The sequence below is a fragment of the Chroicocephalus ridibundus genome, chromosome 9 (assembly GCF_963924245.1).
Source record: "Chroicocephalus ridibundus chromosome 9, bChrRid1.1, whole genome shotgun sequence".
Classification (NCBI taxonomy): domain Eukaryota; kingdom Metazoa; phylum Chordata; class Aves; order Charadriiformes; family Laridae; genus Chroicocephalus; species Chroicocephalus ridibundus.
Window position 1 is genome coordinate 38,463,621 of NC_086292.1, and position 27,178 is coordinate 38,490,798.

General features: G+C 36.1%; 1 protein-coding gene across 3 annotated transcripts in view; it reads left to right on the forward strand.

Annotated features, from left to right (window-relative positions):
• The first annotated feature begins 9,389 nt into the window (after nt 1–9,389).
• The window catches only part of FGF7 (fibroblast growth factor 7), a 29,866-nt gene continuing 12,077 nt past the window's right edge, over nt 9,390–27,178 (forward strand). The window contains exons 1-2 of one of the 3 annotated variants that reach the window (XM_063346485.1): nt 9,390–9,592; nt 10,090–10,674. In XM_063346485.1, coding sequence (XP_063202555.1) covers nt 10,389–10,674 — 286 coding nt within the window. In that variant the 5' untranslated portion in view covers nt 9,390–9,592; nt 10,090–10,388. The remainder of the gene's footprint in view (nt 9,593–10,089; nt 10,675–27,178) is intronic. The other 2 variants (XM_063346486.1, XM_063346487.1) reach the window with 2 other exon arrangements.

Sequence of the window (27,178 nt, forward strand, 5' to 3'; positions counted from 1 at the left end):
TCCTCTGTTCCTCCCCAGGCCTCACATCTCTCTCCCTCTTTCTGGGAGTTCCCCAATTTTTTTTCCATTATTTCTTCTCTTCCACTGTTTTTAATGCTCCCAATTTCCCTCTTCCCATAGCTGATTCTCCATTCCCTTCCACATGCCAGCACCTGCTTGTACATTAACAGGCCCCTTGAGGTACTTGAGGACACCCATCACTGCCCTCATGCAAAAGTTTACCGAGCTTGAATACTCAGACAACAACCTGCAAGAGAAGCAGTATTTGTGGATGTTTAAAGACTGGTATTGGAACAAAGTTCCATTATTTGAGATATCTTCTGCTATATTTGAGATACTGGTGCCAGTAACTATTACAGAGATGGTTAGAAGAGTATTAATACAATTCTTTGCCCTTTGCATTGAAGAAAGAGGTAGAAGTACCTTGACTTGACATCGCAACCACCCCTCTGGAGGCATAAGAAACAATATTTCCACAGAGCAAAATATTTGTAATGGAATAAAGGGCGTTTTTGAGGTTTTTGTAAAAGTTTTGTGATCCTACACTTCCTCTTTCTCACACTACAAACTATGTAAATCAGCAATTATAACTATTAACTACTCAAATATCAGAAGAAAATTAAGTTGTAAAGTCAAGCACGCAGTATTTGGGAAATACCAGAATTAACATTGTTCATGTAACCTGGCTTCAACTTTTGTGTGTACAGAGGTGACCTTTCTTTGCATCATCACATATTGTTTTCCACAGTTGTACAACTGGAGACTCCTGTAAACGATATCTTCTCATTACTGTTGAAGTCATGGCTATCAAAAGCATGTTGGCATTGGGGATTACTTATAAAACCTCACAATCCTCATAGAAGAGCCTAAGAATTGTAACGAGCCCCCAGATTTTAGGATACTTTAAGAGACCTGTCTTTTCTTCTTCAGGCTTCTCAATCAAGAAGAAATGTAAAAAGTTTTAGTCACCAACAGGAACAAACCAGGAAGGGCACAGCCCATTTACTCAAGCAGAAAAACTAATCTGTAACTCAAGATTATAGAATACATGTTAAAGCTGATAAACTACTCACCAGAAACTTTTTAGAGACCAAGAATTCATACCAGGCACTGCCAATGTATTGTTCATGTCTAACAATGCTATCAAACAAACAAACAACGGCATGATCTTCAGAGAGGAATTTTTTTGAAATGTGGTTAACTAGCAAAAAACTGCTTGTCAAAATCCTTTAAAAAAAAAAAAGCCTTTCAGTAACTTTTCTTAAATATTTATATCTTCTTATTCTGTGGTTTTCAGTCAACTGCATTGAAAAACAAAACAAAACAAAACAAAATTTGTTCAGTTGACTGCCATGTCAAGGGACTGCCACGTTCTGTACCTCAGCATGACATAGCTCAGCACAGCAACCTCAGCACTGGAGCTGACACACCTACGCACTGTGAAAAAAGTTTTCACAAAAACTTTTATTTCTGGGTGAAGAAAAGGGGGTTGGATTTTCGGTGGGTTTTTTTGTTTGGTTGATTTTTTTTTTTTTCATTTAGAAAGTATCTGGAAAAATCAGCCCGGTGTATGTATATTTATTGAACAGATACAAAAAGCAATTTTTCAGGGTATTGGTTATTTATGAACTGTTTTATGGACTTACTATTTGTGATTTTGGAGGCTATTGCCCACAGTATTTCTACTGCCTAAATGAATAATTACCATTCTTAGGAACAGCTATTCCTCAAACTTGCTTTTGACACATATGTCACAGTTTTTCACCCATGATGTACAGGGCAAGGCAATCTGTACCATTTAAGTCCTTGAAGCAAAAGGGTTGTATTTATACAGTTTTCTGACAAAGTCAGGTCAAAAAAAATTTTCTACTACAGCAAAGGTCTGTGCTGCAGTAACACACTGTCAAGTATGGCAGAGCCAACAGAGATGCAAAAGATACAAACTAGACAGATGCTGCAGATGCACTCAACCCAATACCATAAAAAGCTGATAAGGAGAAGTTGCCACTACGCTAGACAAATTCCTATCAGGGAATCAAGATTTCCCTCCTCTTCTATGGGATTAAAAAGTTGTCTGCCATGGGGGAGAAGGGAATACACAGATCCCCTAGTGCTAGCTTTCCCCGCCCTTTATCATCTCCCAAATGTTCTGCATTCCACCTTCACATAACAGTAATATTTAGGTTTGGGTGGAGAATATTTCAGTTGCTACGGACAGTCTTTGTCAAAAGTAAGCGTGAAAAACTAGCAATTGGAATTAATATTAAAAGGGTAGAAATTATCTTCGTAATGTGATAGTTACAGTAAGCAAAATAAGCCAGGAGTAGAGGCAGATCAGAACAACATCAGTTCTGATTAAGATCTCTTTCAAAGCCTGACCTTCATCAGTTGCTGACAAAATTCAATCCTTGCTGATGCCACAAGCCAGACAAATAACCATCTAACAGAGCAACAGCTGCAGCGGGAGACATTTGGAAGTACAGCTGTTCACAGATAGAAGGGATCACTCCTTCAATCTACAGAACTACATGTACAGAGGAACAGGATGGTGCTATTTACTTGCAATATAAACTATCTGATAATTCTCAGTTTAGGCATCTTTAAATTATAGTCAGTTTGAAATCAATAGCATCTCATCTTGCCTAACTCTCTTGCGGGACCTCTGAAAGAAACTCTGCAGTTTAGACAGTCTCAATTTCCTCTGCTACTTTGAATGCAAAAGTACTTTCTTTTCTTCTTTTTATAATTCGAAAAGCTGGCTCACTAGATGCCTCAGGAATGATGCTGACATGCTTGTTCTAACCCTGCACTTGATATGGTGAGCTGCGCTCAGATCCCTAGCACTTCACATCCTCCTTTCACACCCTTACTAGATTATCAAATGACCATTCTGGCCTGAATTTACATAGATTTAGTAGGATAAGATGGACTTCATTATCAGTAAGTGAGGGAATGGAAAAAGTGAGGAAATGTGATGGAGCTCTCTCTGTACACCAATTACTAAAACAGATTCTCTAGTAAAGGCACCCTTTTATTAGATTCCCTCAGTTCAGCAAATGCTTATCTACCATTCAAATGGTAAACATCTGGAAAACCTTACATTTTTGTGACTAAGTGGTGTCCCTGTCTCTGACAGATGGGTAATAAAAAATGCAATCATTACAGAGAATTGCTCTTGTTCCGAATCTACCGGGGTTTTTAACCCTCTGCAAACAGCACAGCTTTGCAGGGGAACGGTGCACTTTTCCCCTACATTATTTTGCTTTTAGAACACATGTAATAATAGGCCATATAATTAGCTGAAGGTTAGGAAAGGTCTTACTCCAGCTGTTTCCTAAAATCAAGTATTAAATACACAGTAATAATCCAGTAGCATTTCTGTCATATCCAGTGTCACATTTTGTTATTTCGCATTTGTGCTGATTATACCAATCTGCGTTATTGCCTACTTTGTATAGAAAAGAGCAAGCCACTGAAAAAAACATCTTGTTAAATCTCAAGACTTAAGACACTTGCAAATAACATAGAATCATGAAGAAGGAATCCACGTTAAACCTCAGGTGAAATGCTGGACTTGCTGAAGTATAGGGAGATGCCAAGAGCTTACTTTCACAACATTGGTTTGGTTGTGTTTGTGAGTATGTACTATGATATAGACTTCGATTTTTATCATCATTCTTTTCTTCGCAAGTTCCCTCCCTGAGTTAATGCACAAGATGGATACCTAGTACTTCATACCTTTTGAGTGTTTTACTTCACAGCATTAATAATGTTTCAATGTAGAGTGTGTATATGTGTGAGCCTAGGCTTTTAAAATTCCACCACAGGAGCATTTTCACATCTACAGTATGCTATAGGGGCACCATATATTGGATCCCTCACGCCTATTTAATTGGGGGAACTCACTGCTGTAGAAGGCGGCTGTAAGCACACAGAGGCACCTAATATTTTGGGCCACGCCAAAAGAGTTGCAATGTAGGCCCATGGGCAGCTGAAGAAATTGCTTCTCTGTAAAGCTTCATTTCACTGCAGGATTTTGGAAATGTTCCCGTTTTATTTCCTTGTCTACTGACTCACAGTCTCCATACTTAGGTCCCTGTCCCTTCCTCAAATTCCCCCAGTTCCTCTTCTGAACTTTCTCTCTTCAGTGCTGGCCTCTTTCTTCCTGGGTGTGCCCAATCCTAATCTCCTAATTAAACCCTAGGGCTCTCACACCCAAAGCATTTTCCCCCAAAGTCCGACTAATTGCTATCTCTTCTTTCTACACAGCCAGCTCACTTTCAGTTATACGTGTAAGGTTACCTACTACTAAGTGATATTGCAAGTCCTTTAATTATGTATAGGTATATATATATTTAAGATTTTAAGTCATGTGCCGTTATACTTGCCGTACATTTTTACTAATAATTTTAACAGTCTTTTCTTTCTGACTTTAACTGGTAGCATCTTTACAGCAGAAAGTGCAGTGCTTAGTGCACTGCCATTTAACTAGGTGCCAACAGGTAGTTACTGGAAGTCTACTAATAATTTCAGCTTTATTGTGGTTTAACCAAGGAGTGCAACTTGTGCAAATCAAAGAGAGGACCAAAAATCTAGTTCTTTTCCATGACTAGATTTTAATTAGAGTTATAAAGAAATATTTGAATAAGAGGATAGTTTTCCATTCTTATTCTCAATCAACCTTTGTTCAATGAGGTATACAGGTAGTAGTAGCGGATCAGTGAAGCCACAGTTTCAAAACTATAAAAAAACCCAAAAAGGCTGAAAACTGTCCTCCAAAATCTGCCTTCAGGCAGGCCCCAATTAGAAGGAAATAAAATTGTTTTCTAAGATTAAAAGAACAGCAGATAGACAGGATAATAATGGCATCCTGGTAACAAAGCTCTATTCTTGCTTTAGATGTTATTCATAAATTATTTTTATATGGTCCATAAAACATTTAACCACCAGCTAAATTAAATAATAGTTATGCTATATATGGACCTATGTGAAGGGTTAAAAATGGCTAGCTTGTTTGATCACTTAATAAGAAAAAACACAGAAGTAATTTGCATAATCCAGTCTTGAATTATATGCAATATTCATAGCTATGTATAGCTACAATGAGTTAAAAGCTAAGCATGAATACTTTATTTTATATTTATTGCTACTAATGTAAAATTTAATGATTACATGTAAAGTCATAGGAACAATAGTTTTCTGCACGTTTTTAAGAAGATACTTCAGCAAAGTTCTGCAGACTCCATTCAGAAAGGAAGGATTCATCTGACTGCCTTTGCGTTCTTTTTTTATTCTAACCCCTTAAAAGTCAGTATCATGATACTCCATTGTCCTAGTGAAAAAAGCCTGGATGGCTTTACCTTTGAAGTTTATTACTGAGTGAGCTAAGGTATTCCCAGCCTTTGTTTTCCCTAAAATAAGTAATATAAAAAACATTTGCTGTAGCTAATTAGCAAAAAAAGGAAGTTGTTATATAGTTGTCAACTATTTGATAGTTTGGGTTTTTTTGGTATCTACTGCATCCCATTCCAATTTTCCTGTAGATTTAAATCAGCTCAATATGATCTCAATGAATAGAAGGAAACAAAGAAATGAATGATGTTTAAGGGATCTGTTTTGAAAACTGCTAGGAAAAATTTATTGTTGTCTTTTCAATACGATTTTAATAAGTCATACCAGTTACCAAGAACAAAAAGACATTCTTATAGGCAGGCAGACAAAGGATTCATAATTATGGTTTTTAATCTTAAATTTGCGCTTAAGTTTACAACCTGAAAAGATAAATCCAAACTGAAGTGCCATGTTCCTCATCTCTCTTTAGTTTTTACCACCTTGTTAAATGAGTTTATTTTGCATGCATGTGGCAGTGTTTTTCAGATATTAATGTTGACAGAAGATTTGCACAAACAGTAGCACTTTTCTTGTATTTTTTGTACGTATCAAAAGTCAACCTTTACCTAATCCTGATTTCTGAGATCAGGAGACTAAGGATAAGGATTTAACCATGAGAACATTTAGCGCCTTCACATCTACCAAATTTTTTCTGTAGGACCTTCCAATCCCGTTTTAGCTATTTCTGCAGGGCATTAAAACCCAACATCTCAGGTTTTAAGTCTGATAAAGAGTTTTTTATCTTTCTACTGTCTTAAATCCTGAAAGTTCTGGAAGATGTTCTAAAGCAAATTTGAAATGGATCAGGGAACAAGGAGCAGCAGAATGATAGTTTCTTAGCAGGTATGTGTAGCCCTGAGGGCAAACTGGATGAAATGGAGTTTTTTTTTTAAAAAGTCGCATTCATGACCCAGTGCCAAACCTGGTCAGTACACATTACAAGAGGCCAGTCTGGAGATGAGGAAAGCATGGATCCCCACACTCACATTTTCATCTAAAAGGGCTAAAAGTAATTTCCTATATGAGGGAAAAGCGAATAGACTTTATTAAACTGTTTCTATTTGAACTGGAGGCCTATGCACAACCTTCATAATTGGAAGCAAAGTGCTTGCGACTCATTTCCACTTTTTTCTTTTCAGCATGTGCACTGTAGCAGCGCTGCGGACAACCGTCTATCAGCTAGGAAGCAGGAACCAATGCACGGGGTAACAAAAAGGTGGCAGGTTTAAATATGAAAGGATGGGTTACAGCATGTGTATTTTGCACATTTTCATGGGGTCCTGATACTTGGACACATTTCTTCAAGTACAGTCTCACCAAAGAAACGAAACCCAAGATCACTAGCATTTTAGGTAGACAATTTCTATATATCAGTAAGAACTCCCTCGGGGTTGGATTTGCAAAGCCCTGGGCATGCACAGTTGTAAGAAGGTAGAGGAAGAAGTGCCAGTCAAGCTAAATTTTCCATAACATTAAACCAGTTCAATTTGAGAGAGGTATTAGTGGTGCTTGGTTTAAACAGGAGTGGGTTGGATTGTACAAGGGGTCAGAGATTTATGCAAGGAATCCTGACTTGCATATGCAGACCAAGATGGCATTCTTTCATTAAAAAAGATGCAGTTGTACTTGTTGTATAGCAAGACATAAAACTGTGTGATTAAATAAAACTGCAGTTAAAGCATTGTGGAAAACAGTTACTCTATAATTAGAAAACAGTTACTCTATAATTAGAAAATGTGAGGACATGAACGTTATCAGCAGTAATTAAAGATTAACTGCATTGTTCACTGACTAAATTTACAGCTAGTGCCTTATTTAAGCTGCTTTTCATTTATTCTAAATACAAAACTTCATAAAGATCTGAACTGAAGCACCACTTAAAAAAACACGCTTACAGTGTAAATCACTTACAAGTGATTTATTTTTTTGAAGCCAAGAGAAATACATGCCTATGCCTGGAGCAGCAGTAGCTCCCGCTTTCTGGAACCAAAACCTCAGGTATGTATTTTTTTCTCCTGCTACTAACTGTCAGAAACAATAAGTAAACAAGGAAAAAGAAAAATCAAAGAGTATGGATCTGAAAGCGAAAGGTGAAAGTTGGTATTGCACATAAAAGACTCAGAATATTTCCAAAAACGCTTCTACTTGCAGCCTACTTTCCCAAGTAGAACACAGATTACTTTTTATCCTTGATTGCTTTCTTTATAATACACAACAGATAAGCCTTTTGAATACCACAAATTTTTTTCATTGCTGTCATTCTGAATTCAGACTGTGGAATGGATCAGAGAACATACGGATATAAATCCAGCAAGTGTACTGGAAAACTGCAACTGGGATAAATCACTTCAGTCCCCACTTCTTGTCAGAACGGTGGTCATGGGTTGACAAGATACAAGTCAAACTGGAAATAGCTGTTTTCACAGTTTACAAGGGTTAACAAGCCACTTCTTTGCATATCTACTGCAGGCATCCAGCCTTTGAAAGCCCTAAGCGTTGTACCTTTCATATCACAAAGGTGCATGCGTCGAGCCTTTCGCTGAACTAGGAAAATTAGGCTGAGCCACACAATATGGGGAACAGCCCAATATGCTGAAATGGAGATAACGACAAGAATGAAAGTGGCTAAAAAACCACTGTAAAGTGAGTAACAAACTGGATTAATCCAAGTGGGTGCTGAGAAGGAAGTTGAGGATGTCAAGGAAGGAAATGACTCATTCTCTGTGTTTGTGTATAGGAAAGGCTGAGTAATACAAAAGTGCCTGGTGCCATACACCTTTACACTCATTTTGGATCACTCCAGTGGAAAAACCCCAATTTACTTCTGTCCCCCTCACCACAAGGTGGCACATATGTACTCTCTATGATTTTTAACTGCCTCTACAGGTTACTTCTGTAGGGGAAGGGGGCAGATAAAAGCAGGGAATGATAAACTGCATTATATTATCAAGCAGAGACAACTAAAGGTAAGCAAACTATTCTTAGTGTGAGGATTAATTCCAAACTTTCCTTGTTACTATTATTTACTAAAGGGTCTGAGGTGTAGTCACATCAACAGCGTGGATATTAAACAGGATAAGGAGCTTTTGAAAACTTAGCTTCAGTATGTTTTAAAAATACATTCACCAGAAACTCAACAGAATTTAAGGGTGAAATGGAACGTGGACTGTGGATAGCAGACTGGGGCCAAAGATGGAAATAAGCATACAGAAGGAGAAAAGCAGGCTTATCTACCCATCATTTTGATTCTCTGTATTTTAAGCCTGCTGGTCACCCATTGGCTGGTATGCGTATAAGAGTTTTTCTTGCATTGCCGCCACAACATTTCGTTCTTGTGTTGTGAATTTCAAGAACTAATAATTACATATGCCAAGGAAGGCTGTGCCCTAGTAGTAATTTTTCCTTCATGCCGAAAAGGCTGTGTTCAAATGTCAGACTTTGAAACATCCAAATATACATTCTCATTTTCACCTAGTGGCTGATCAAATAAAAATCTCAGTGCATTTGTTCCTCTTTCCAAGTCCATGATATAAAAATATACTGCGTGATCTATAATGGCCACAGCACACCCTTCTCCACGGTACATAATGGACCCACATGTTTCACATATCCATCAGAAAGGCACTAAGCAGCCTATGAATCCACTAAACTGCAGAATAGATTTGAAAGCAAACTGAGATAAGTGTGTGTGTACAAAAGAGAGGGGGAGGATTTTTTTAAGGACAGAAAAATACTGATCTAAATCAAAGCACAGCAACACTAGCTAGCATGCGAAGCAATTCTACCCACACACCACGGAATATATGTTTTTAGAAAGTAGATTCTTGAAGATTTAAAGTATAAACTATGTACATAGCTCCCTCTGATGACCATTGGACACGGTACAATGCGAGTCTCCTTTTATTTTTGTCCGTGCACTCAACTGACAGCTGACTGGTTAAATTCTAATTGCTTCCAAGTGAGGTCAGCAAAGGTATTTATCGAAAAGGACTGAACAACAGGCTCAACACACACATGCACGCGCACGCATAAGCACATACACACCATCTCTCCAGCGTGTTGATTTATGGAAACAATTATAATTCTGGTGGAGTCTTTCTGAGCTGAGAAAGTTTGTAGCTACAGTAGAGTGTCTCATGTTGCAAAAAGCAGACAACAGCAATGGAATACTTGGGTATCCAGCTCTTGTCAACAGGAACAAGTAAGTTCTGTCCTTTACAAGAACATTCAACAGTTTGTAATAGCTTTTTTCTTCATTTGTATATGCTAGATGCTAAAAAAGCATTAAGAAAACTATTTCTATTAATAACTGAAAAGGGTAGGAATGTAAATACAGGGCTAAGACTATGAGGTCTATTTTGAAATTTGAACTAAAGAGAAGTTATCCGATAGATTTTGCTAATAGTGAATATATCGGTACAAAGTAATCAGCAGACTTTTACCATGCATGAGAAAGTAGTACAATTGAGTCAATAAGAGATTTTTTGGAAGGACTTAAAAATGAAGACAGAACTATGTTTACAATCAGTTTAAATGTCTGTTTATGTAAAAAGTTGTGAGAGAGGTATCTATTGTATATATGTTTGCGTATTTTTAAATGTCGTACATTTATGTATAGTACTTTTCAGTAGCATAATGTATCCTTGCACGTTTGTAACAATTGAGCATAAAGACTTATACATGCACCTTTTCTCACAGATCTTTTGCTTTCAGTGCGAGCAGCAAATTCAAGTAGCACAGAAGGTCACGACAACAAAGGTTTTTATAACTTGTGTCTTTAAAGGATATTCTGACTGAAGAGATATTTAAGAAGCTCTTCTATTTCGCCATTAACTATTAAGGAATAACGATCAGAATTCTAGAAGAGGGAACAATCTCATTTAAATGAATCTGTAACTCGTAAAGACAGAAGGCAGGTCGGTGACCTAAGAGCAACAGCCTACTTGAGATTTAATTTTCATTATGTTGTTCATGAACACCCAGAACACTGCACTATAATGCACAAATGGATACTGACATGGATCCTGCCAATTTTGCTCTACAGATCATACTTTTACATTATCTTTCTAATGGGCACTATATCTTTAGCTTGCAATGACATGACTCCAGAGCAAATGGCTACAAATGTGAACTGTTCCAGCCCTGAGCGACATACCAGAAGCTATGATTATATGGAAGGGGGGGATGTAAGAGTGAGAAGACTTTTCTGTCGAACTCAGTGGTATATGAGGATTGATAAGCGAGGCAAAGTAAAAGGGACAAGAGAAGCAAACAACAACTACAGTAAGTAATGTTTTTACTTTTCCTATTTCTAAGTTTTTTTGAATTTACACATCATTCTTTCCTATTCCTTGATTTATAGTAATTTCAAGAGAGTTTTGTATAGTATGCTGACCATTGTATAAGACAAGTTTTCCAATTAATCCTACAGCAGGACATTTGTTATTGATTTTGAAATGCGTCATTTTAAATACTACATTGTAGATCTGCTAATGTATTAGCTACAGCTGTTAACTATTAGCAAACAGAGAGCCTATTTTAACAAGTGAATTAAGGTTGTAAGTATGAAAATGTATAACCACAGGCTCTGCTCATAAAATACTTATGAAACATTAAACCACATTTATGTAGTCCACAGACTACCTAAAAGTTTGGTGTGTTTGAGTTAACAATTAAAACATATGCAATACTAGAAAGTTCAATGGAAAGAATTATGTAAACTCTCTTGCAAAATCTTTTAGATAGTTTGCCAAGCCAGGAACAAAATCTATTATAGTTTCTGCAGTTCATTATTACAATGATCATGATGCTGAAAAATATTCTCTCCCCTTTCTTCCAAAAACATGACTCATCTAGAGAGAATGGACATATTATATTTTGCAAAGCTGAAGCAAATACAATTTTTGAACTGGAAAAAGAATTGTTCTACGAATCTCTATTTTTCACACAAATACATATATATCTTCCATTTACACTTGAAGGCATCAATTTTACAGTCACTATTTTTGCCACTTCGGCATTCATGTTATTAAAAGTGTATTGTTTATTTAGAGAAATATGACATCTACTTCAAAAGATGTTACTTTATACATCAGGAAAATACACAGGATTGCATCGCATATTTCAAAACAAAATTATAAGGAAAAGGGGCCAGAGACATGCTGGTCTAGTGTTTATAGACAACTGAAAGGACAAATATATTTCCAATGATGCTATTAAATATAGTTGTAATGTCGGTTGTACATATTATTCTGCTTTTTATAACAGCAGCAACAAAAGAAATCAATAAATCAAACTTCAAGAACTGTTAGTGTGATTCAGCTTTCAACTTAAGTTGACTGCTTATTTTCTATAAGAACAGCACTTTTGCATGCTACGCGCCTGGCTTCATAATTTATTTCTTTACTTTGACTGCCTGGCAACTTGCGTGGTTAAAACTTCATTGACTAGTGTTCCTGTTTCTTTTAAAATTTGTTTCCATATGTCTCCTTTCTTCTACACTATTACGTAGTGAACAACCATATTCCTCTGAAAGACAACCCATGGCCAGCAGCCAAATAAATGATTTGGTCCACATTCAAGAAGACTCCCATTGAGTTTCAGGAGGATATTGCTACAATAGAGATCCATAGGGCTAGTTTAAAAATGAAATGTTGCTCCCGTAAAAATCACTGGGAAAAACTGTTACTGACTGTTGAAATGGTTTCTTCTCCATTTTTGCAGATAAGTGAATACCCACTTATCTGCAAATTGGGTACAAACCATACCCATTTTTTTCTATTATTTACAAACACTTTAAAGTTGTAAGATGATGACAGCATATAGAGATGAATAATTATATAAATTTGCCTTTTTTAGTTCCATGCTGCTTAAGTAAAAACTTAGTTAGTAATGTAGCATTATTTCAAATTGAAGTAAAGGTTCCCAATTGTCTGCAGGATCCCATGCTGCTGCAGCACACTAATGACACCCTGAAATGTTCTGTAGTGAAACCGTTAGAGAACATCATATCATCTTGTGCTAAAGGCAATCCATTTTCTTGTAGTTTTCTGAACACTTTATGAACATTTAGTGATGGCAACTATTACAAATTACAGAAGGGCAACCTTGAGTCATTAAACCCTTACGTTTATGTTGCAATGAAAAAAAAAATGAATTCTTTTTCTGGTAAATGCAACAAGCATGAGGAGCAAACCCAATCAATACTTGAATGGTTTATCTGGTAACTGATGTGCGCTATGATGAACTGTCTCCACTAAATTTAACTAAAGTATGTGGGAACTCTCCCACCATCTTAAGTTGAATCTCACGCTGTAATTTATCTATTGTATACCAGGAAGTAATATCCAAATGCTTTTGTTGGAACAAGTAGAATAGGAAAATATAGACAAAGAGGACGGGAAAAAAGTGTATGCTGATAAGCCAGATTTTCTGAGAAACTAAAAAAGTATTAGTATTGTGAAAAACTTTTTTGTCATACCCTCTCTTTAACAGAATATGTAAGAAGCCTTTTTGAAGATGTGTTTATGGCTCTATACTAAAATAACCATAAAGAAAATAATATGATATGAGAGGGAAAAAAAACCAAAACAACCCCCCTAAAATCCCCATCTGGGCCAATACTTTCCCTAAGCAAAATTTTCAACATTAGAAGAGTAAACAGGCTATTTTTATCCAGGGTTTTTGAAAAGCATCATTTTAAAATCATACCCATTACAAAGATGTATGAATCTGGGTGTTCAAATACTCTTGTTCTGTGATTTCCAGTTCTGAAAGTTAGTAAAAGGTAAATCAGACCTATTTCTCAGGGTGGAATCCCAGAACAGTTGCAGCCAAATTAATCCATGGGTATGAAAAGTGTTGGTCCAGAAGTATCTTCTTATTTTATCCTAATTTTCCACTTACATAATAAATAAAAGGAATCTTTTTCCCTTTTGAATCACTACCATGTGCAAATAAAATGAAAACAAGAAAAAAAAAATCATATTTTTAACTATCATAACTCAGTTTCATAAAGGAAGCTGCATTGACAGTTTTGCAGACAGAGTCAATTACTTGTTTTCAGCCCATGAATTGTGAAGCATGAATAGAATGAAGAGCAATCTGAGAAATATCTGTAGAATGATAACTTCACCAAAACTTTGGCAAGTGCCAAAATCCACAGAGCTTCTCTCATCAGTTGAGACTATAAATGTGAGAATGCCAAGACAGTAAGGAATTAGTCTTTGTATTTCAAACTTCTCTAGTGAGTTACAGAATTAAATATATATACACCCCAAGACAGTAACAGCAAAAATAATGAAAGTGTTAAATTTTCCTAAGATTTTCATTCAAAAGCCACTGTATTAAATGCGTGTCGGTTGAAATTCCATGACAAAATTAAATATTGAACTAAATACTTGATCACCAATTATAATTAGTCTGTATTTATCATTCACTTGTTTCAAAACACATTAGAAGTTAACTGCCTAGTCCAAGAAAAATGTGTGTCCTGTTTCAGTGAAAGCAAATTGTTGAATCCTGTTTACGATAGTGATGAGTTTGTTAGGTACCTGAAAGAATATTATTCTGTGCACATTTCAGAAAACAGTAGAGCCTTCCGCTGGACATAAAGGTGATAACTCAAGAGTAAACTAAGCAAATCAGAGGACAGTGATCTCCACTAAGCAGAGGAAATCACTTTTCACCTGACAGCTTTACTTTCATTGTGAAAGCTAAAAGGCAGACTGAGAACTGACAGTCACACACTGAAAAACTAAAGCAAGAATTAGGAAGCAGCCAAGAGATGAGGTCACCCAGAAAAATCTCTCATTATTCATAAAAAATTTTCTCTTTGACAAGAGAACCTATTATACCTGGTCTAAGCCTAAACTATATACTTCTTATTAGAAAATAAATTTTGTATCTTGTTCATGTAAAATAATCTAAGTGGGCACATAAAACAGACTTTTTGAATTCATGATTGTAAAAAGTGAGAGTGACTGAACAAATCTTGGAGATAATATGGCAATTTGTTAACTCTTTATCTTGGATAGAAAATAAATCTCTCTTTAATACCACTTCCTCCTTCTTTCATTTCAGTTTGTGTTTATTAATTTTCACAGATTTTATTTTATTTTGTTCAGAAAAAGGCAGCAAAAAACAGAGTTTATTTTGACTCTATCCAAGAGGATTTACAACTACGACTGGATGATGCTTTAGGACTTTCCACGCTCTGTTGCCTTTGGAATCTCATTTTAAAGACTTCAAAGGGTCTCTTAGTTGCTAAAAAAGCCTTCCCGGAACCTGAATCCTAAGATGTCTGATCCTATCATATTCCATGTGTGCTCTAAACCCAGAAAGTGCCTATTTCCTCTTCTTTTCAGTGGACAAAGCCAACCAAAAAAAAAAGTAAAAAAAGAAAAGATAGTCCAGTGAGATCTTGGCATGAAATGGCTGAAATCTTGATTAAAATTTTTGTCTTGGAAAACAACTTCTATTTTGATAAAAATCCAACAAGTCATAGTTTTCAGCGATATTAAATGAACTTAAACTCAGTTTTGTTCAAACCTAACCCCTAACAGATGACAAAATACACTTTATATGCATCTTAGTGGTTAAATTTTCAAACTTGCTTAGAAATAAAAATTATTTACAATAGCATTTTATGTATACGTTTTAGGGTCAAACAAATATTGGACTATGTATGCTGTGCCCCGTATAAATTTTATTTCTGTTGCTTAATTACACATTATATAGAGGAGCAAGAAGATTCAGTATCTGGAAATCAGGTATTTCAAGGAAGGTATTGATGCACCAGATTCAGTTAAGGGTTATGTGTGTTCCAACCAAACAGAAAGTTTGTCTTTACAACTGTATCCTTGATTTTTCAAGAGGCTGTTGGTTCAACCAATACATTGGTGTCAGGAGAAGACAAAACTTCACTAATGTGAAAGTGCTTTTGCTTCACATTAGTATTCTGCTAATCTTTTCAATTATAACAGAAAGAGATTTAATCCACATGGCAATATATGTGTATCCTCTCAAAACTTAGCCTACAGTGCCAAGGATGACTTTCTCTCTTAGAGTGACTGATCAGATCTAAATATAACTGATTTCCCTGCTCCCTCTCAAGCTCTTTGTCTAGCACTGGTGGTAGATGCCACCCTTCAAGTTTCAACCAGCAGAAGAGACTCTATGCCTATCCCTTAGCCTTTACCTGATCACAAATCCCAGCTTTTCACCATCAACTGCTGCTGAAGATGGGTTTTAGCAAAGATGCAGATAACAGAAGCAGCTGAGCTATGCCCGTGTTACAGCTTCTATTGACTTTTTCAATAAGAGTACCCTTTGGGGAAAATGAGGAGAAAGGAGGGAGTAAAGTCTTGAGCCATCGCAGCAAGATTCTTCAGATCTCATGTATCAATGCCCAGATCAGCGCTCAACTGACACAGTATGACAGGGGTGCCACAAAACATAATTAAAACTGCTCATCACGTCTCAATTTACCTCCTGAATCATCAGCTTGTCTATTCTGTGGTATTTACCAGCTGAAAAATATGTGTAAAGTCAGAACGGTAGCAGTTTATACTCACTTTCTTCTCACTCTGAGCACAAAGCGATTGCATAAGCTCTGTGAGGGGTGAACCAAACCTCTGGGCTCAGGCACAGGCAGCAGTTGCACAAGCCAACGTACACCAACAGGGCTACGTCTGCCTGTGTGTGCTTCAAAAATGGGGTACGAGCAGTGAAAAACATCTAAGCTGAATCTATACACATCGTGCTTAAACTGATTCATTTGACCTTGATACACCTTTGTAATTCAGCTGTGACTTGGCAGTTTTTCTGTATCTCTCAATATTGAGATTTATCAGAAATGAGTCATGTTGCATTTTTATGGAACCATCAATCAAGTTTAGCAGCTGACTGCAGGAGTAGTTACAGGATACATTTAAAGTGATAAATTGCAGCCCCTTCTCCCCCACAGCTTTTTTCCCCCCATTGTTTACAATTTCTGAATGTACAAAAAATTCAGTATTGTATCATTAAGCGCGTTATTGCTCCATCCTGAAGAAAATGTGCTGAAGTGGCCCTGACCTGAGACTCTAGAGAGTTGAGGCTAATCCAAACTTTTAAGCAATTTGCTTACAGACTTTGGGAAAATTCTTCAAACTCTCTGTGCCTCTATGAAAAAGAATTATTCACCTCTGTGTAAAATCTTTAAAAATTATTAGTGAAAAAACTTCCAAACCTACAAAATAATTGTGTGTCAGTGTTCTAGATATTAAATATTTTTTATTATAGAATATTAACTAAAGTAACTTAAGTCAGTAGCTGGACAGAAACACACACAGCTCAGATGAATCTTAAGGACACAGGCAAATAGAATTCGGTTGAAAATTTAATTCCTTATACAGTCCGTCTTGCAAAACAAAACCAAAATCCAGATACCTCCCTTCACAGCTTCCAGCCTTCTGTATTGTTTGAGTATATGAAAGTGATTTTTTTAGATTTCTAGGATCCTGGAGTACAAACCAAAGCTGCTTTTCCCCTCCATCTTCCTTAAAGCTCAGGAAGACCAAGACATCCTAAAGCATATAAATAGACTGTTCCACACTACAAGATGTATCAACTAGCAGTATATTTTGGAACACTTTCCTCATCAAAACAGAATAAGTTTAGTGAAATGAAGGCTGTTACTCTTCTTGGGTGGCACACTGCTTTCATTGCATAATTGACTGTCTATGACTATATTTGGCAACTGTATTTCAATTGTCTGTTTTGACCTTTGACTTTATTTTTAATTTTTAATTCTGGATATGAGCTGACAGAAAGGTCAAGTTAGCCTTCTGGTGTATGTAATTTAGAAACATTATTAAAAAAAGTTAACAGTGAAAATTCCTATGGCAATAACATAATAGAGGTTAACAATCATAGCACTGAATTGTCACACTTTAAAACTTTCATAACACATGACATCATTTATACAAATGGAAAAAATTCTTTGTAACAATTGGTGCTGAAAAGTTGGAAGTGGATATTCACAGATGTGGCCCACAACTTCATGAAAACACACCAAAAAAGCAATAAAAATACCAATGCAATCAATACACTCTCTTGACTATTATTTAGCTTTTGAAACAAAGAACAAGATGAGGATTAAAATCTTATGGGAATTTTTTTTTTTTTTTTGACAGTATTCACACACTGCCTACAATATGAATAGTACCTGCACAGTTTATCAACAAAAAACTACAATATTCTAAATGGGCTGAGTCAGACAATCAGACAGGTAAATCCCAGTTAACATCAGCAAAGCTGTGTCAATGTATTCCAACGGAGCATTTGCTCTTTTAAAGTTATAATGGGAATCTGACAATTCAAAAACAGGATGAAATGATTAAAAAGCCTGGAGATCCTGTTAAAAACACTGAAATTTTTCTTCAGTGTGCAATCTTACACAATTAAGCACAGTCAGAACATTGATAGATCAATGCAAAACTATAAACAAAACCACAGGAAACACGACGATCTCATAGCATTTATAACCACAATAACTTCAATAGGGAGTAACAAACACCACTCATCTCCATCACTTCGATCAAATAACTTTTTGAAGACCTTCATTACCAATGGCTTTTTTCAAAGGAGCTTCCTAGCATTAGTACTTCAACCTTTAACAGCATACATGCCTTACCTTACTTCCATTTCTGGTAAGGTGGCTTGCTTTCTTTTAAACATGTTAATAGACACTGGGAGGTGCTATAGACTATAAGAAGTAGCTGATCAGACTTGTCCTAGGCCATTTTGATACCTTGGAATGTTTAGATTTGTCTAACTAGAAGGTAATGTATTTCAAAACAGAAAAAACCTCACCTGCTAACAAGAAGCATATTTTCATTAATAACCTGTGCTAATTTTATGAGATTTTATTATGAACTTTAAATATCAAACAGGATTTGATATTTCAATCGGAAGTAACCGTTTGCAGAAAAAGAAAAGTAACTAGAGACCTTTATGATTGTTAAAGACAAATTCTTATAGATGAACACACATATTAACTAGAGCTGAAGATATTCGGGGAAAAAAAATAATCACAATCAACATGAAATTTTGAAAAGGTTGCATGTGCTGAATCTGTGCTGAAGTCCCAGAGCTGCTCAGGTGAACTGGTGCCATAGTTCTGTGGGCTGTTTGTGTGCACAGCTGTAAGCAATGTAGTGGCATCTATTTTAGATGCTTGTCAGGCGTGTGGAAATGCTCACTGCAAGAGCTTTATGGCCTCTTGCATAACACATGCACAACATTGCATTATGATGGTAGACTCGCCCTTGGAGCTCTAAGGGTGGCAATGTTGAGGCTCTCTAGGTAGCCACTAAGCAGACAGATTTGGGAGAAAACGTGGATCTAGCTAAGTCAAGGGAATAAGGGAGCACATAGTGGGGAATGGACTGATTCCATCTGGTGCTCGTGTAGCTTCTGCAGCAAAGACCTTGTGAAAACAAGAGTTGTACTCCCTGAAAGAAACTCTGAAGTAAAATAGAAAGGATAACTGAATCCTAGAGAGTGCAGCCAGTACCAGTACAATTGGAAAGTGCAACTTTCACCAGCAAAGGCAACTTTTATTCCACCGTGCTAATTTATTTCCTTTGGTATAGCCTATGCAGCTCAGGGACTGCACATAATATGCAAGATGATACAAAGAAATCCAGTTCTTGAGTGCTTATTGGTGAGATTTTACACGGATTTAGGGAACTAGCTATGTAAGTCCAGCACATAATGACTCAAGTAACAAGACTTGCTTGTTAGGGCCACCTTGCAATAAGGGACAGATTTGTGCTGTGGGAAAGGCCAGTACAAGATCTTCCTCAGCAGGGGTTCTTTATGTTGGCTTATGTGGGGAAGCTACACCTGAGAAGCCTTGAAGTCATCACAGCCATATCGCTTCCAAGGCTTCAGCAAAAAACTGTAATACTACCTTTACATAAGGACAGGGACAAATACCTGTGCCCAAAGTGAGAATATCACCAATTAAATTCCCCACACGGCACTGTCGCTTGCATTAGTTTAGCATCATCTTAGCAATACTGTGCTATAACATAGTATGAAATCTCCATGACGTACTCAGACCATGTCTGACAACATATGAAAAACAAATACTCAAACAGTACTCTGCCTACAATGTTGTTACTAATCAAAAACTAAATTGGATACAGCTTCAAGAGGCTATTTCAAACTAACTGGTGACAAAAAGCCATTCTCCCCATTAAAGTAAGCTCCATTCTTCTAACTGAACCTTCTATGTTTTTTATTGAGCATGGAGATCCTGGCCAGTGTTTCCAACAAAGGCTGAAAACTAAAACCAAATAAAAAGGTACAAAACTTCCAGGGCAAGCAAATTCTTCTTTAGAGTGGTCTAAAACACTGTATACAAGTCAGAAAAAAGAAAGAAACTTTCTGATACCTTATGTCCAAATTGTGATTCCAAAAAGACCAGTCAGGAAACAAATACTACCACCTACCTCATCAGGTAAGAGACAACATAAGAAACGTGGAGAAAACCAGAGCGGGAAGCACATGGAGCCTGTAAGGGACCCTCCTCTCTTGCTGCTGGCCAGCTACAAGGGGCTGGCTATGCCTTCCTTCCTCCCACTTACTAATGTAATCAATTACACAGGTGTTCTGAGCCTCTGTCCTGCCACCACTACAGCACTGGCACCATGGGTTTGAGTGCTGAGCGGTCCGTCTGAGCACCTCTGTCAGCAGTCGGGAAGTTTTCTTATTAAGGCTGTAAAAGACAAACAGTCTGGCATGTTTCCTACCTTACTAATAGTGCAACAGCCGTATATTTGGGTGAATTGTTATTGGAGTTTGTAGTTAATATTTATTAGTTCAAAGGAAACAAAATGTTACATGAATTTTGAGAGTAGCCTTACAAGGGTCTGCTCAAATTATAAAGTAAATGTCAAGAGTCCTTACTGGGGACTTATACCTGTCCCTTTAAATTCCCCTTAAGTTGAGCAGTGAAAATAATACAGGTATTAATAAAACGATTCTTTTAAATTAGCATACACCAATCTCAATCAGAAGGTTCAAATCAGCAAACTGGTGCTCAGGCTACTTGATTATAAATACCAAACTAAAATTACTTAATATGACTTCATTTCTGACTGCAACTGAGTGTGACTTGGGAAATTCAGTCTATATTACTGAACGTAACTGTCATGCAGCAAAATTAAAGGAAAAAAAAAAAGATTACCACATCTTTCTAGGAAACTATTACCACATCTTTCAAGGAAATCATGCTCTGCTAATTTTTTTAGCTAAGTAATCCAGTGTTTTGAATTTGAATCCATCTATTTTAATCATATTGTTCTAGGGCACGTTCTGAATAATTTAATGAGAATTTCTGAAACGGCACTTTCATCCAGAAGGAGCACTGGAAGCAAAACCGGTCTATACCAAAATGATAAAAATAACATTAGACCGAACTAGACCAAAAGCAGAATTTTTCAGATGATTCATAACATATGAGGCATAACCCCCTAATTTAGTAAGGCGGTGAACAGCCTAGCTCTGATCCAACTATATTTAAGAGAACGTGATGAGTTTCAATGGCTGTATCATTTAAGCAGAAAATGATCTAGTGATAGAAGATATATTTATCATAATTATTGTGAGAAATTAATGGAGAAATCATTCAGAACTGTTTAACATTTGGAATGTTATAAATACCTATCTTTGTCAAAATAAAATTAAATACTAATCCCACTTTTTCTTCTTATATAACAAAATATTTATTAAACACAAGTCAGTATTGTCTGTACATTGTCCTTTTCAGATAGGATCTGTCTCTGTCCCAGAGACAATTTTCTAAAAGTGCTGACAAGTACTCAAGGGACATTTCAAGTTACATTTCAAAAAGCAAAACTTATGTCTAAACCCCACAGCATATATATGGTACTTACATTTCTAAATCACTTCAGATGGTATTTTCAAAAATGTGCAAGTAGCCACTGTTATGCAACTGCGTGAGACAAAATAAATAATAGAACCCATATTTCCTGACTTTCTCCTAATCACTTGCAAGTGATCATCTTGTATCCATAAGATACACAGTTTTTTTTCCCTGCTAAGGATAAATTAAAATATATGACTGCCATTACAAAAGCCTTTTTTCCCTTTCTTCCTCTTCACATTAGCTCTTCACTTTTTTCTGTCTGTGATACCATTTTGTTTGGGGTATACTTATCCATATATGAGAATATTTAACAAACATTAGTTTTGTACAAATTGCACATGAAAGTAATCATGCTTATTTTCCCAAACAATTAACAACGTGAATTCCAAAACTAGAATGTATTGTAGCCCCACTGTAGGCAATGAAGGAAAATGCAGGATATTTCTGCCTGTATACAGCACTGTAAATATTGAAGATTTTTGATCACAACTGATTATATTGACTTCTCGTTCATACTTCAGCAATGCAGTTATGGGTACTTTCAGTTGAACTCAGCTTAGCAAAGTAGAATTGCTAGTTATGGCTCCTGTTTCATGAGTTTACTCTTTTCCAGCTCCAGACCCATCACAGTGGGATGGTTTCTTTCTCTGTTTTCCCCTTAGCAGCTATCTGGCAGCCGCATCCCAAACTAGCCTCTGTTAGTGGATCCCTAAAGAATTATATATACATCATCTATTGTAATCATATGTGCTGCAATTTACCTCACAGGTGGTATTGCACAAAAAAGTCTGATGTGCAGATTGTGCCATATTTATTTCATTAACATAGATTTCTACATGAAAAAAAAAATTTCCTTCCCTGTGTGCATGGTATTTGATTGAAATACATTCTCAGCAACACAGAGATGTAATCAACATGAGAAAGTAATTGTTGAGAAGTACAGAATTAGCTCTTTTCAACATACAGTCAAAATATGACCGTTCTCTTTGTATTGACTTACTGGTGAACTATAGAGAACTATCATTAATAGTCTAAATAGTTGCTGTTGAAAGTAAAAAATATTGCGCAGCTGTGGAGGAGTTAAGTTAGTGACTAGTGGAAAAGCTATCTAACACTGTGATTCATTAGGAAAAATTTGCTCAAGAGTTGAAAGACCCATATTAGGAAAGAGACAAATATATGGCATTTGTAAAAGCCTGGCTCTGCTGAAATCAGTAAGAGTTTTGTTACTGATGCCTATCAATGGCTTGAGGAGTTAATTTTAAAAGATGCCAAATAATAATTATTGCTTCTGCAAATCCATGTGCTTTTACTTTAAGATACAGCTTCATAACATTGGTAATACAGACTGGGCATAAAGAAAAATTAATTTCCTATTCCACCATTGATCTCTTCCTGAATTTCAAGTCAGAATGACTTATCTGTGTCTTACCAAAACCCATCTAGGGGTAATGTTACTATCTCTATTTATTCTAGTCAAGATACAGGCTTAAGAGAACAATACACCAGAATATATCCAATTTAGGATATTCGACTTGAAAAATAGTTAGTTATTCCTTCTCAAATATACAGGCAAATTTATATTTCTGTATGAAAGATATAAATTGAAGTTTATTCTAAGGTTTTTGGAGCTATATTAAAACCATCGATCCACATTTTTATACTGAGTAGAAACTGAATTGATTATTTATACTGAATGTATCTTTAATAGTAGAAATATAATCTATTTTTGAAAAATTTTTCTACCGTATAATATTTCCATTCACATATGAATCAAGAATACATTGATAGTCATGGAGGAATTAAGGTGGCACAAAACCACCAAGTTAAGAACAGCAGAAGCAACACTTTGTTTTATTTTGTGTGGTAAAAAACAATCACCTTCTCAGTCAACTTTGGTACTTTTTCTCCAGCTCCTAGCCCTATGAACGTATGGAAGAAATCTCTACCATGTTACTCTCCTTCCTTACGGAAAACATTTTACTCTTCCCTGCTTGAACAAGGCCGTTGTTTAAGCCCACTAGCTGAAATGCATATTTTCAAACATCTACAAATCATAGACCAGCTGTTTTCCAGATTTTAAAGGGGTCCGTATATTCTGCTACAGATTGCTTATGTATTATTTCTGTGGAGCTTATCAAAACTTCATGACACCAATACATATAAAAACAAAATAAGAATTATGCGAATTGTGGCAGAGAAATTGAAAAGCAAAGCATTCCCAAGGCCCCTGGCTGAAGCTGTTATCAAATGCTTGGTGGTATGAAATCTTACAATTGTCTCAAGATCAAGAGAAAAGTACGTCTTTATGCTTATACCAGTGCACTGCACTGTAGTCTATCAAACAGGTTGTTTGATTATTGTCAGAGATGGAAATTTGGAATTCTGCCAATATAATAATAATGGCTGCCAGGTCGGATCCCAATTTAAGAGATCAAATCCTTTAACAGACTTTTCACCGGTAACTTTATTATAAACAGTCACCATATAGTGATACAGTAATACCTGTGTGCTCTGAGAGCCGAGAAAACTTACTACTGCCATTTACAGGCACAGGAGAGCTCGCATCCTTCCTTCTGCAGTTCAGGGCCACAAGAAACTTTCCTTAGTTGGTAAAGAAATTGAAGTAGTTTCTACCACATTTTAAATACTTTCCTCTCGTTAATTAAGAGATTACTGTTAGGGCATACCGATTTTACTAACGTTTTAAAATTTGATTTAATTGCTTTAGGGCAATTCCTGCCAAAATGTTTGAAGAGTCTTTTAAAGAGACTTGATCTTCTAAATCACTAAGCGATAGGTTTTTAAGACTGTTTCGGTAACTAAAGGTGGAGTTAGGCAGCATTAGATACTTATGAAAACCCTTCTTTTAAACTAGCCTGTAGGTGGGGTTATTGGTGATAATGCAAAGGAACCGTGCCTAACAACCCAAGGCAGCTTTCTAACTTCATTGTTTCCCTTTATGTCCCTTCTATATATCTTTATCTGGTATAAACAACGACAATTTAATTGAAATAAACATAACTGCACTGATTCACACATCTGGATATAAAAATTAGAACAAAAACAATGGGAAACTGGGTTGTGTACAAACCAACAACACATAATAAAAATGTGTTAAAGTTATTAAAGATTTTAAAGAAATTTTTCCTATAATTTGGCTAATCCTGTGCTCTGTTAACTGTTCCGTAATGTTATCTTTATTCCATGACTTTTTACATTTTAGCTATGACTGGTAACTTCTCTTCAGAAGACAACATCATGTTATTCTATCAGAACACACTGGAACGTGTGCAGCCCTCAGTTCTAGAGTCCTTCTTTCTACTTTTAGGGTAAAAGTAACTTGCACTAAAAAGCTAGGACGCTATTTCTACATAACACTGGAGAAAAGCAAAGCACAGAAAGGCTGTGGACTCTAGAAAATATTTCCATGACACTAGTTGCTCTAGTTTTCTCACTGACTTCCTGATATTACGTCCATGGGCAAAACTAAGTGTGTGCATGAATATTTGTATCATCAAACTCAAACACTTAACGCCTGATTTCCTCTACATCCTAGCATTTTAAGTCAAAACTGAAAAAAAACCCCCTGATTTTTAAATTGGATAATTCAGCTGAATTTAAAAAGGCAGATTAAAAATCACACAAATAAATACAAAATAAGAGAGAAATTTGGCTACAGCTCCCATAGTATATTTGCTCTGGTAATAGCAATTGGTCCTGAATGAGAGGAACAATTTTCTCCACTGCTGCTGATGCTGCTGTTTTTCTCAGTTTTGATACGGAATTGTAAAACTAGAAGATAACTAAAGATTAACTGGACAACAGTAACACATTTATAAATATCTGATCATGTAAACAAAGATAGAGGTTTCAAAGTGCTGCCTGGGTGTAATGGCAAATATTCTATTAATTTCCTTTCATCAGGCTTTCATCTTAGATAAGTAAAACCAGTGTGTGGCTAGAAGTAAGTTAATGACATTAGGCAAAATTAAGACACGGTATTATTAAGATATTTTTAAAAAAAAAAAAGATTGCTGGATAATTGACACATATTTTGATCCCTATACTGAGCAAGACAGGAGAAACACCACGTACAAGAATCCCAATTTATTTATCAGAATTGAATTAAATTATTAGATTGGTTTTGATTTTGAGGATTTTTTTAAATTTTCTCCATCTATTAGTTTATATTTCAGTGTTTGGTCTACTATAGATTTTGAAAGTTCAACTAAATCTAAATTATTTGTCGGCAGCAAACCAGAACAATTTGAGAGACTATATTGTATAAATATATGTCCAGTAGTGTTTTGAAGGCAGAAAGAGGGAGCCAGATGGTTTCTATCAATCCCCACTCTCTGGTGCAGCAAGGGGTTAGTATGATTTTCTTAGCAGCTTCTTGCATTTTGTACCTTGAAAGGAATTATGTACTGCCTGCTTGTGTTCTTGTAGACGCTGTAATTGATATATTTAGATGTCTGGCTTCAGCTGTTCCTGCACCAAGTAGCAGATCTGATTTGGAAATTGAACTAAAATGTATTCAGTTGGGTAGTGCTTGCCCTACATTTGACAGAACTACTTAGAGTGCAGTAGACAAGAGAATGAAGTGCTCTCTTAACTGTGTGAAACAAAATTTTACTGTCCAAAATTTTAAACCATTTAAAACTCTTTGCTCCTATGCCAGAGGCCCCTAAGTATATATTCAGGCTCTGGAACACTGCAGCCATCTTCTTTCTTATGTGTCCACTTTCTGAATTTTCTTATTTTAAGTAATTCAGTTATTACCTATATCTGGGAACATTTTCACTACTAAAAATGCATTTTACTTTATATTTAAACTGATAATACAGTTTTCAGCACCGAGAAGGCCATTATGGTCATTCTGTGAGCATTTAATAATAGCTCCTAGTAATATTTGTCAACAATGTATAACTCTAAATTATCTTGAAAGAACAGGAAGGCAGTTCTGAGGCTCAGTTTGTCCCCAGAATATGGCTCTGCTATTTCTTTTGTCAAGCCTGTTTCAGGGACCAGAAAAGCTGCCACAGGAATGGCTGGAGACAGAACAATATGCAGAACAAAACAGCCAGACCTTGAGGGTGAAGGAACACTTCATGTAAAAAAGAAGAGGTTTTGTCTTAGATGTATTTTTCCCGCCTTTAACTGAATAAGTCCAGCACACAGTGCCATGTTATATTTATTCCATCTTTGCAACTGCCTGCAGCCAGCTTATACAGGTGATAAGCCATAATAGCAAACGAGATGCACCTGGAATTGAAGTTCTTCAGAACACAATTCGGATAATGAATAATTCAATTTCTTAAACACCAAAAAGGTATGTGAATGTGCACTCCTCTTTTTGTTAGAAAAGAGGAACACAATTCAGAACACGATTCAGATAATGAATCATTCAATTTCTTATACGCAGAGAAGGTATATGAGTATACACTCCTGTTTTTCTAAGAAAAACAGAAGAAAAAATCTTGCATAGAAATGACATGACTAATTTTATGTCAACTATGATCACTGATTTTACCCAGGAAAGGCGGAAGGAAATGTAATCAGTGATGATGCTGATGCAAGACAACAAGACACCAGCTCTTTACTAGATGAAACCACAAAATAGCATAGTAACAAATATCAAAGAACAAATTAATATATTTAAAGACTTTTGCATTACAGAACAATTTAGAGAGATGGGAGGCTCTGGTCCTATGTGTGATTTTCCAAGTTTCAGATAATCAAAATAGCCGTAGGTACTGAAAGTCTGTATTTGGGAAGTTTTGTACCACTAAATGGATATATATAATTTATTTTGAAAAGGTTAATTAGCAGCAGTCTACATTT